Below are 12,924 nucleotides of genomic sequence, written 5' to 3' on the forward strand. Positions count from 1 at the left end.
TAAATGCACTTTACAGATCCCCAGGGCTTAATTATTAGACTACGGAACCATAAAAGGGGGTTCCCCAAATTTATGGGGAGGAGTTACCATATGAACACATGCCTGCCTGCTTTAATTGGTTAGTGACACTTAGCAACCAGAGTTGCCACAGGCAAATTCTACCAAAGGAGCCAGCAGCTAAACCCATGTGACTAATTATCAAATAGCCATTCATGAGTTTAAAACCTTTTTGTTACAATTTTATATCAGAGTTATATAATGCCCCCAACAAATATTTGCCATCTAAGAAGAATAAGCAATTTCCTGGTTTACCTCTGTCTGTCATTCTTGATCCAGAAGCTCTGTCTGGGACTGTTAGATGGTCTTGACTGTTGTTCAGTGAAGAAGTGTCATCACTAGACAAAGAGTTCAAACAACCACTTTCTGGTGTTGTGGAGCTGTTTTCTGAGACCCGGCAACTGCTTGCCTCTGAGGAGGCAAGTGTGTGGACCTGTACAGCAAATGACAGGGGATGTCCCACATCTTCGGTAGCAGGCGAGCTGTTAACTATGTCAAGCCACGACTGTCTTTCTTTAGATCCCGAGGAAGAAAACCGGCTGGGTGCCTTTACTGTATTTTCCAGAGAAGAGAAAGAACATGATGTTTCTCTCCGTTTGGGTGAAGAAGAAGATGCCCGCCGTGCAGCCTATTTTCCACAAATAAAATCAGAAGGAAGAGGAGGAAAAGAAGAGAGACTGTGAATTATCATTCTCTCTGTCCAAATTTTATTCAAATTTGCCCAGAATTGTTTCAAAAAAGTGATCAGAAACTTTTTTAAAAAGTCAGAGGAAAAAGGAAAAATGTGTGACACTCGTTTCTGTATGCCAGCTAAGAGCCTTTTGTGGGGTTTTGAGTTTACTATATAAGATTTGAAAAATCCCTATAGCAAGATTGTTTTACTCAAAACTTTCAACATTTCCAACAACTTAAACACTACGTTAGAACAATTCTGTAGAACGTTTGTGAGTGCAATGATAACTTGTCGTTATTTTTGATTCACAATGAAATGAGCAAAAACAAGTGAGAAAGATAATTAATAAAAAGAAAGCAGAGGTTTGAGGTGTGGCCTAGTGGAAGAATACTTCCTAGCAGGTGCAAGACCTTTGAGTAGCATTTACCTATTCCTCAGAGTATGACTGACTATTCATCCATAACTATCAAGGCTGAAAATTGAGCTAAATACAAGTCACTCTATGCTTCAGTCCTTCTTAGAAGGGGGAACAAAATATTCATAGGAGGAGATACAGAGATAAAGCTTGGAGCAGAAACTGAAGGAATGGCCATTCAGAGCCTGCCCCACCGAGGATCCAGCCCATATACATACAGCCACCAAACCCAGACAATATTGCTGATGCCAAGAAGTGCATGCTGACAGGAGCCTGATATAGCTGTCTCCTGAGAGGCTCTGCCAGAGCCTGACAAATACAGAGGCGAATGCTTGCAGCCAACCATTGAACTAAGAACAGGGTCCCCATTGGAGAAGTTAGAGAAAGAATTGAAGGAGCTGAAGGGCTTTGCAACCCCATAAGAACGACAATACCAACCAACCAGAGCTCCCAGGAACAAAACTACCATCCAAAGAGTACACTTGGACAGACCCATGGCTCCAGCTGCATATGTTGCAGAGGATGGCCTTGTTGGGCACCAATGAGAGGAGAACCCCTTGATCCTGCCAAGGTTAGACTCCCAGTGTAGGGGAATGGGAGGGCAGGGAGGTGGGAAGGGGTGGGTGAATGGGTGGGGGAACACCCTCATAGAAGAAGGGGTAGGGGGAATGGGATAGGGGGTTTGTGGATGGAAAACTGGGAAAGGGGATAACATTTTAAATGTAAATAGATAAAAATATCCAATAAAAATATATCTTAAAAGTTTTACTTGTAATTTTTAGTGTTAATATTTTGCAACTGGAATGGGGGAGTCCAGGTGCCACAGCCTATGTTAGAGATCAAAAGAGTCCATTTTCTCCTTTCCACATGTAGACTCCTTGTATTAAACTTAGATTATAGTGCATGGCAGCAAGCATCTGTACCTATGGCGCCATCTTGCCAGCCCCAATCACTCACAACTTTAATACAGTTTCACTGAGTAAGGCAAGAATATGTTTATAGCCTCTGAACTCATGAGCAAGAAGCCAAGGCTGCTCCACTGATGGTGATAAGCAGGTTGCCGTGGGATTCTCTGACAGAGTGTCCCAGCATGCTCTCCAAGGGCAAATGATCACCCTGAAGGACATTCCACCAGTCCACAGACATAGTGCTAAGGCCACGTCACCTTTAAGGACATCCTCTGGAGGCAGACACCATTTATGCTGGGATTTTATATTAGTTACATTTTGATGGTGCAATATTTTGAGACTTGACAAATGGTAATATTTACATGTACTATTCTAGGAACATTTACAGTTTTGAATGTTATCCACACCAAAAGATTCAGCAATGCCTTCCACTTTTAACATTATTTATCAATGAAATCCAACATCTATACTTGTTGTGTTCTGGGTTGCCCTGTATCTCCCATGGCATAAGCTAGAAGGTACCTCATGGTTCAGCTTCTTGTCGAAATCCTGTTGGACAGTCCTGTCAATTAGGCAAGTAGCAGGGTGGAGATCATTAAAAGGAGAAAACCAAAGAAAACAATTGGATCCTCCTCAAGACATCTGCAACAGGCTAACCATATCAGAATGCTTCCCTGTGTGTCGATACACTGTGGCACTATGAATTTTCAGCAATCTGTGCTTTTAATGGGAAGAATTGCTACCAACTAATATGTGTCTGCTTGGATCCTCAGTGAACATAGACCACCAAATGACCAATAAATCTATTGTGCCCCATTTTTGTAAGTATGTGCATATGTTGTGCATGTGTGTAATGTGTTTCCACCTGCACTTCTGGAAGCCTGAGGATGATGTTGGGAATTGTCTTCAATCTCTCTTCTATCTTATTCATAAAGACAGCATATTAGAGCCCAGAGCTCACCTATGGTTAGTCTTCCAAGGCAGGTTGCTCTAGGGATCCACCTTCAAGCTGGAATTACAAGCAAGCCACACATCCACCCAACATTTACTCAGGGTCTGAGATCTGAACTCATGTGTTCATATTTTCACAGTAAATATAGTAGCTGTAGCCCATCTCTTCAGCCCCAGAAATAAACCTACTGTGGATAGTAACATGACATTAAAATGCCTGGTCAGATAAGAAATGAAATGGGAACTGTTTCATTCAGCAAAGTGTCAGATTGCTAGGCAGCTGCCTTACCCTAAGTCACCTAGACCAATTAACAACTAAGAGGTCAAAGATCTGTAAATCCTGCTTCTCTAGGAGAGGACTGTGCAGGCCCTTCCCTCTCCAAATAAACGCAGAGCTACTTTACCCATTAGATGAGTCTACAAAATAATCATTGACAAAACCACACATGCTGCTTCCGTCCTTGCATGATCTTCTACAGTGAATTATTTTGATGAAGCTTGCCTTCCATTTAAAGGGACCAAGCCTGAACTGTCATTCCTGCCCTGGTATTTATATGAAACGGACTGCATACTCAAGTTATAACTACATTTGCCTTTTTTTTAAACCTCCAAACTCCCCTTAAAGGAACAGGGAAGGGCATACAGAAGATCTGCTCATGTCAGGTTATGAAGGGCTGGTGATATTCTTGTTGACTGTAACTCAGCAAAAATGCCCTCCCTCCATGTTCACAACATACCATGGAACATTGTGGAGTTGCTTTCTTGTTTCCCTTTTGCCTTTCAGTGCATGTATGTGTGCATGTATGTGCACATGCGCATACACGTGTGTATGCATGTGTGTTTCTGCACGCTGATAGGAGCTGACTGATAACCTCAAGTATCTCTCACAAACACAGTCCACCATGCTTTTGAAGGCAAGGTCTGCCATCATTTGGAGCTAACCAATTAGGCTAAACTGACTGGCCAGTGAGTTCCTCGGATGATCCCATCTCCACCTCCCCAGTGCCAAGATTAGAAGGATAGCACCACGCCAAGGTTTTTAAAAGGATTCTGAGGTCAGAGTCAGGGCCTCGTGCTTACAAGCCAAGCACTTTACCAACAGAGCCATCTCCCCTGCCCTAGATTTTATTTTTAAAAAAATGTATGAGTGAATAGTGAAACAGAGAAAAACAATGACAAAAGAACCGGGGAAACTGGAAAACAAACAGAGAAGGGGAAAGGCGTGTGTGTCAGGTGTTGAAAGTGGTCAAGGAGGCAGAAAGTGATATTATCAAACAAATTGGAAATGGGGTTCATTTCAGCAGATTCCAGCTAGAACCTTTTTGTTTTGTTTTGTTTTGTTTTGTTTTGTTTTGTTTTGTTTTGTTTTGTAAACAGCATAGTGCCACAACATGGCTTATTGTTTCTAGGAATCTGTAGCTCCCAGTAGTCAGCACCGAGCACAGAAACATAGCCTTCTGTAAACTGTCGGTATCCTATACTTATAAAACAGCAAAGGAAAGAAGCATAGGTCTGCCTTTGCTGCTCCCCAACTCCCTTTGACTAATGGGTCTCCCCTTCAAAGCCAGTTCACATGTCTGGTCTCCCTAGTGGTGCCAGGCTGTGAGGTTACCATACCTGGTGCTGCCTTCTATGATACCAAGTGAATATGAACTTATTTGACAACTTCTGTTGCCGTTGCTGATTGGCAGCTGGGTCGTTTTTGGTGAGTTACTTGAAAGCAGGCTGTTCTTAGTCATTTTAACACGTCCATATCTTTTTTGCTTGCATTCTGTGCCCAACACATAGTTGGTAATAAATTAGTGCCAGGAGAGAATGGATCAGAGAAGCAGCTTTGCAAAGAAAATATCAGCACCACAGTTTAGTCTCTGACTGAGGAGCTTCCTCGAATCTCCATCAACTTGCTGGATAGAATGGCAAACTTCAGGACAGAGAGTATTAGAGTCAGAGAGACACAATGGGTGATTATAAACTCAAGCAACATGGCTTACTTAATGTGAGGGAATTGAAGTTGTATTTAATGGTTACAGCTTTTACTTTTTACACTTGTGTCTCTGTGGGTGGACACACACACACACACACACACACACACACACACACAGAGGTCAGAGAACAATTATCATGGGAAATGTTTCTGTCTTTCCATCATATGAGTCCGTGAATCTCTGGGACCAAACTCAGGTTTTCAGACTTGGTGGCAAGCACCCTGTCTATGAAGACATCTCATGGGCCAAATGATTATAGTTTTAGCTGATTGACATGACTAAATTTAAATATTAAAATTGATTTTCTCATTTTTTTCTGCATGATACTTTTATTATTGGAGAACTTAAAGTGCTATTTAGCGCTAAAATCCTGTTTGGGGGAAAATGTGTTCAAAACACAAGTTCAACAAGACGAAAAGTAATTGAAAATGAGCACTGAGAGCTGGCAATTAGGAAGAAATGATTCAGCGTAAGTCTTAGCGGCATTAGTCAGGGTATAGTGGAAAAGGAACTAGAAGAATAACAGGACTAAATGTAATAAAATCAAATGAGAGTGAAGGAACAAACATATACTTAGCTCTTTACTTAGTTTAAATTATTGGGGTGCGCATGCGAGTGCCTCTCTGTGTGAGTATCTGTGTGTGCATGTGGGCACACATGTGTGGAACAGAGGAAGGGGGCACACACCATAGCACACCAGTGGAGTCAGAGGACGACTTCCTGGCATTGGTTCTCTTGCTGATGTCAGGCTTACAGAGAAAGTGGTTTTACCCATTGAGCATCTCACTCCAGTCCTTTGGTTACCTTTGAGCTCCATTCAGGTACCAGTTCTTTGACAGAATCTGCTCTAACTAGAGTACACAAAGCAATAATCCTACTGCCCTGCTCTCCTGGGCACTTCATAGTTTGATCTTCTTCACAATACTCATTACTAATTGAAGACATTTCTTTGAATGATTAACATGTTCCCCTTCTTTGACTAACCACTTAATGATTCGGATCCTCAATGGAGCAACACAGTGTCCTCAGCAGGACCTTGCAGGTGGCAGATACACAAAATTATGCATCGGCTGCCAGGTGGACAGGTGTATCAACAGAAGCAAATAATACAATGTGAAGGGATATATCCTTGCTGCTTTGTTTTGTTCTCTGAGACATGGTCTCACTGTGTAGTCCAGGCTGGCCTTAAACTTGGACTCCTCTTGCCTCCGTGCCTGAGAGCTGGGATTGCAGGCATGTGACACTACGCTCAGAAAAAAATCATACCCTTTCTAAAATACTAACACCTTAAAATTTCTACCCATGATAAAGTCAGGTTTACTTCTTTGGAATTTGGTTTCCTCATTTGTAAAACTAAACAAAGGGTTTTGAGAATCAGATGAAACTACCCTTTGTAAGGGATATGCAAAGTCTCTGCACAAGGGAGCATCGCTCTGCAGGCTGGAGAAATGGCGCAGCAGTTAAGAGCCTGTACTGCTCTTGCAGAAGAATGGACTTCGATTCCCAACACTCATCAGGCAGCTCACTTCTTGTGACTCTAGTTCCAAGAGATCTAATGCCCTCTTCTGGCCTCCAAGGGCAATGCATTCATGTGTATATACCCACCTTCACTTAATTAACAATACAAATCTCTCCCTCTCTCTCTCTCTCCCCCTCTCTCCCTCGCCCCCTTCTCTCTCCAGGGTCTTCTTATTGTGTACCTCTGCCTGTCCTAGAACTTGCTATATAGACCAGGCTGATCTTGAAACTTACAAAGACCCACCTGCCTCTGCTTCCTAAGCACTGAGATTAATAGTATATACCACCATGACTGGCCTATAAGCATTTTTTTTTAAGGCGTACCTAGGGGATCTTGGAGCGTGTGGATGAGGTCATAACCACAACCCATTTTTATACCTATCCATGCATTAAGTTCAAATGCATGCTGGGTAGACCTATAAACATCACAAACAAAAAGATATGTTGAGCATGGCTTCTGACTTTAATAATTTGGTTCCCAGCACCCACATGACCTTCATAGACTACTTCATGTGTGTGATATGCGTTTATACACTCAGGCATATACACATACACATAAAACATATTTTAGACAAATGTAGTAATTATAAATAACACAGACACATAAAGCCCAAAGTACAAGGTCAGTCATAGTAACAGCATAAAAAGGCATAGATAGAGTACTCCAGAAATGCTGAGAGAATTCAAAGTAAGACAAAGTAGAACCATACACATGTGTGCAATACCACAATGAACCCATTACTACAAATGCCAACTAAGAGGACTAATAGAAATAACAACACAACAAAAGCAAAAACAAAAAAATCAATAAAACCAAAGGGACAATTTTTTTCCTGGCTTAGAAGGCAGGGAATGCTTTGGCGAAGGGATCCATGCTTGAAGCAGACTGACTACTCCAAGAATATGCAAGGGGAGTGGCATGTGAACCGGGGCTTCCTATAACTAGAAACTTTCTCCCTGCAGGTTCAGAAAGGAAGCTTGAAAGACTCAGGGCAAAGCAGACATTTTCCTGGGCTAAGGACAAAGGAGGAATTAGTGACAAGAATGTCACAGCAAATGTGGAATTGCCACGGCCTTGAATAAAAGGTCAGAGAGTAGGGCCAGGGGTGGTGGTTTATGTCTTGAATCTTAGCCCTCGGGAGGAATAGGTAGGCAGAGCTCTGTGAGTTCAAGGCCAGCCTGCTCTACATGGTGAGCTCTGGGAGAATCAGTCCTGTTAAGGGTACCTTTTAAGGGTCATTTTAAGGAAAAGGTAGACTAGAAATAAAGAAAGAGCCTGTTGTTTCAGTGACTCAGGCAAGAGCTAATGAGGGGGTTGGAGTTGGCCGGTGGAAGAAGACAGGAAGAGGTAGTGGGAGAGCCTCCATGCTAGCAGGCTGTGAAAATGAACTGTTAAAGCAAGAGACAAAAATATATAATACCGAGTTTTAGCAAAGTTTGAAAATCAGCTTACAATCTTTTATATCCGGAGTAGAAAGATGGTTTTTACCCCTATTTTGCACACACACACACACACACAGAGAGAGAGAGAGAGAGAGAGAGAGAGAGAGAGAGAGAGAGAGAGAGAGATCATAGGTTTAGATTTATGTGTTATATTCACTGATAAGTCTTCCTACAATTACCCACTTGCAAGCATTCGTACCATTTTATATAGTGAATATTGACCAAGTAACATTTGGTAGACAGCTAGCTATTCAAGCTATAGCCTGTTTAAATGAAATCTGTATTTCTAAAATTATCCTGCACTTGTTTGTTCAGTTTTTAACTTCCTCCCCTACCCCTGCCCAGTGAGCCTCTTTTCAGAGTTTATTTTTACTTACTGCTACTTTGGCTTGCTTTAGATAGCTTGTTTCAACATTCTGGGAGACATAAAGGAATTGTTCTTCTGAAAAACATCGAACTGTGAGGCCCGAAACATTCTGTTAAAATAATCTGCCAGAGCTACTCCTTCACATCTGCTCCAACTCTTGGTGGTCGACATTCCAAGTACAAGTCAAGTGCCAGCCATCTCACTTCCTTAAGGGCCTGAGCGCTGTCCTAGAAAGCCACTCCCTGATAAACTGGGTTTTTTCCACATGCCAGTCCCGGTCTCCTTTTAAACTCAAAACTGACTTCACGACCCTTCTACTAACATCTAAGTGCTCCCTAATCACTCAGAATGGAGTTATCAATCAGAAGCTTAACTGACCTACAAGCTCCATAGAGGAAGGCTACCATCATTCTGGTGCCATTTCCTCTCAGTCTCCTTCAGATTCATGTGATACCACTCTGGTGACATCTTGGCATCACTTCTCACCAATGAGATCTCCATTTTCTCCAGTGGGAAATGTTTTCCCAGTGGGTCACCCAGCTGACCCAAAGAGCCTCTTTGACCCACCTTTCCTCTGATTGAAACTGTGTGGGACCCATTCTGATCACCCATGCCTCTGAGTGGGTGCCACAGCCCACTCTCTAGCTTCCGCTCTCCCAGTCTCCTTGTCCATGCTTCTCTACTTGTGCCACAGTAGATCTCCACCTATGATATCCATCTGCATCTATCTCTTTGAACAGGATGTTTCACCCCACAGAGAATGTGAACCATTCATTGATAGGTCCCAAAATCTGAGGAAGTTGGTTCACAATTTAAGTCAATCAATATAACAGAGCAGGTTATCAGACATATAGGTAGACCAGCAATCTCAACTAACCTGGACCCCCCCAAGATCACTCAGACACTGAACCACCAACCAGGCAACATACACCAGCTGATATGAGGCCTCCAACACGTATACAGCAGAGGACTGCAGGGTCTTGACTCACTGAGAGAAGATGCACCTAAATCTCAAGAGACTGGAGGACCCAGGGAGTAGGGAGATCTGGTGGCATGGGGTGGGGGGATGGTGACATCCTCTTGGAGATGGGGGAGGAGATATGGGATGAGGAACAGTCAGAGGGCAGACTGGGAGAGGAATGAAGACTGAACTATAAAAGATGATTAAAGAATAAAAAGAAATTAAACTTAGAAGAAGAAAATACATGGTGAAAGCAGTAATAATAGCTCTTAAAGCAGTAAGTTACTTAGGGAAACGTGAAATAAGAGGCATGTTTCTTTTGTACTCTTTGAGGAATGAAGAAATTTGAATAATGACACCTACAGGTTATCTTTCAAAATGAAATGTAAAGAGCCTCCGCCTACTTTTAAGCCTTTTAAATAAGCTGGCAGGGGGAGGGGCTATCATTTCTTTAAGAATTAGGTCATGTTGTGGCTGGTGACATTGTTCAGTGAACAAGGCACTTCCCACTTCCCGTTCAAGTTCAAGGATCTGAATTCAGAAATCTGGCACCCACATAAAATGTTGGGCAAGGTGGCAGGCAAGCATATATAACACTGCCACTGGGAGACTCTCTGGATCTTCCTGGCTAGCCTGCCTAGGGTTTTAGTGAGTCCTAGGCTCCCATGTGGAATTCCAAGGTTGGCTCCTGAAGAATGACACTTAGAGTTGACCTTAGTGTTCCCATGTGCGTGCCCCACACAAAGCAGATAGTGGGTCCCCTCCCACTGTCATTCCTGTGAGGCCTTTTCAGTTGGAAAAAAACAGAATACAAACCTCTTCTTGCATCACTTGAGCTCCTACAGTGCACTGTGTTCCCTTGTGGAATTCAGCCCATTGAGATTCGCTACTAGAACCAGAAGTCCAAGATCTCCGGTACTGAAAGTTAAGATTATCTTTACTGTCTAATGGTAAGAAAAGCTAGACATTGATTTAACTACCCAAACTTTGAACATTTTTGAGACAACTTTCCAAAATAATATTATTTTATTATGTTCAGTTCAGCTTCATGAAACAAAGTCATTGCCCAACTGTTAAAAGAAAAAAGCGGAGGGAGAACCTGTCAAGACCATATCCAGAGGTTAGGCATGGCCCGTGGCTGAGGGAGGGAGCCACCCATCCATCTCTTTTAACCCAGAATTGCTCCTGTCTGAAGGAAATATAGGGACAAAGTGTAGAGCAGAGACTGAAGGAAAGGTCATCCAGAGACTGCCCCCTTGGGGATCCATTCACAGTCAGACACCAAACCCAGACACTATTGCTGATGCCAAAAAGAGCTTGCTGACAGGAGCCTGGTACAGCTGTCTCCTGAGAGCCTCTGTCAGATCCTGACAACACAGAGGAGGATGCTGGAAGCCAACCATTCCATCCTCAGCGAGGGGACCCCAGTGAGGAGTTAGGGGAAGGAGTGAGGGAGCTGAAAGGGCCTTATCTGGCATCAGTGGCAGGGAAAGCCCTTGGTCCTGTGATGGCTTGATGCCTCAGTCTACAGGAATGCTAGGGCTGTGAAATGAGGGGGGGCACCCTCATAGAAGCACGGTGGGAGGGGATGGAATGGGGGATTTGCAGAGGGAAACCAGGAAAGGGGATAATATTTGAAATGTAAATAAATAAAATATCCAATTTAAAAATAACTTGGAAAAATTTTATTGATAACCTAGGCTTCTATATCTGATCATAGCTAGGCTATATCCTACTGAATGAAACAATAACTTGATTTATGCCCTGGATGAAAGTTGCCCAGACTTTTCAGTGTCCTATATGTCTGTTTTTTCAGAAACAAGAGGAAACAAAAACAAAATCTGCCTGGGAAATGTATGAGCAGAAGGAATGTACTCTGTTACCAGGGGAAAACATCCAACTATTCAACATTTGTCCTAGCTTGCTTTTGGTTGCTACAATAAACACCATGACCAATGACAACTTGGGGACAGTTTGTTTGGTTGGGCAGTCACAGTCCATCATCAGGAGAAGCCAAAGAAGGAACTCGAGGCAGAAACCTAGAAACAGAAACTGGAGCAGAGGCCACAAAGGAACATTACTGATGGACTTGCTCTCCATGCTTTCTTTTAGCACCTAGACTATTGATCTGCCTAGGGATGGTACCACCCACAGTGGGCTGGGCCCTCCCATATCAATCATTAATTAACAAAATGCCTTCACAGAATTGCCTACAGGCAATCTGATATGTGTGTGTATATAAAATTCTCTTAGATGGGGATTCTCTTCTCAGATAACAGTAGCTTGTATTAAGTTGACAAAACACTAAGACGTTTATCTGACAATTTTATCATTTATTACTTTAGAAAATACCTATCAAAAGACTTAGATCTCCTTAAGAAACATCATTTAAGGGCTGGGTAGGCGGCTCAGTTGATAGTGTGCTTGTCCTGAGTTCAATCCTCAGCACTACACAAAAACCAAGTACGGTGGTACACACATGCAGTTACAGTAATCATAAATGGGGTGGGGCGGTCATGAATAGAGACAAAAAGTTCAAAATCATTGCCGGCTATACAGAAAGTTAAAGGTCAGCTTGGGTCACTTGAGACACTGCCTCAAAAAAGACGGGCAGCAAGCATTTGATTAATGAATTGGGGGGAAAGGTAGAGAATCTTCTAAGTGTACTAACCTAACTTTTAGATCTCTTAAGTTTCTCATGCTTAAATATGCAATGCTGAACTTCAGATCTACAGACAGGCAAGTATCATGGTATAGTTCCACCCAGGTTTCCTCTGTCAGGAAATGAAAACAGTAAGATCAACTTCCTTATGGCCTTGAGAAGCAATTTAGAAAACCAGCAATAAAATAAATAAACAAACAAACAAACAAACAAACAGACACAAGGTCCAATAAAAGTGATGGATAAATATGACACATTAAAACTCATGAACCATAATTTATTAAAAGCCATGAAATTGTTTTAAAAAATAGTGAGAGCAACTCACTTTTAGCTGACAAGCATAGATGACAAATACATGCTATTTTCAATATAGAGAGTCACAAACTGGAGAATACCACCAATCACCAAGAATGAGGAAGAGGAAACAGAAGAGCAGGTAAAAACTAAAAACATCTAACAGACAGCAAGAGAAGATACAAATGGCTCTAACCATGGAAAGGGATTTGACTTCACTAGCCATCAGTAAAAATGCAAATAAAACACTAATGTTTCTCGAGATTGTTTGACAATTAAATGATCATGTATTTAGCACCTGATACATGATAAACATAAAGCTATAAGTTTGCCTGGTGGTGTATGTCAGACATAAAGCTCATGGTAGCACTTGGGAGGTCCTTAGTTCAACCAATCAACCCAAAACAATATTATCAATGACCTATTAATTTATTTTTAAAATCTATATACCCAATGATCCCTGTAGATTATCTACATCTATACATCCTAATACAAAGTAACTCTCCAAAGTCTTGGCATCCATGAAGACCTGAACTTCTAAAGCTTAGCACAGAACTTAGACTGTTCTTTGGAGGCCTACCACACCAGTCTACCTGCCATCTTACTGGGCTGACCCCAGCTGGTGTCTCGTCTTGCTGACTGTTTGCTTTTCATACTCTATATTTAATGCCACTTTAAAGTTCATCTTGC

The 12,924-nt window shown here is 42.2% G+C and overlaps 2 protein-coding genes across 15 annotated transcripts in view; one reads left to right on the top strand and one right to left on the bottom strand.

Moving 5' to 3' along the window:
- Oprm1 (opioid receptor, mu 1) overlaps positions 1-12,924 on the top strand; it is a 253,689-nt gene that overhangs the window by 140,656 nt on the left and 100,109 nt on the right.
- The window catches only part of Ipcef1 (interaction protein for cytohesin exchange factors 1), a 202,924-nt gene that overhangs the window by 51,692 nt on the left and 138,308 nt on the right, over positions 1-12,924 (bottom strand). For all 12 annotated transcript variants that reach the window (XM_087567601.1, NM_001415951.1, XM_087567599.1 and 9 more), the window contains 1 exon segment: positions 313-685. In XM_087567601.1, coding sequence (XP_087423727.1) covers positions 313-685 — 373 coding nt within the window.

Source organism: Rattus norvegicus, chromosome 1 (genome assembly GCF_021556685.1).
Source record: "Rattus norvegicus strain SHRSP/BbbUtx chromosome 1, alternate assembly SHRSP_T2T, whole genome shotgun sequence".
Classification (NCBI taxonomy): domain Eukaryota; kingdom Metazoa; phylum Chordata; class Mammalia; order Rodentia; family Muridae; genus Rattus; species Rattus norvegicus.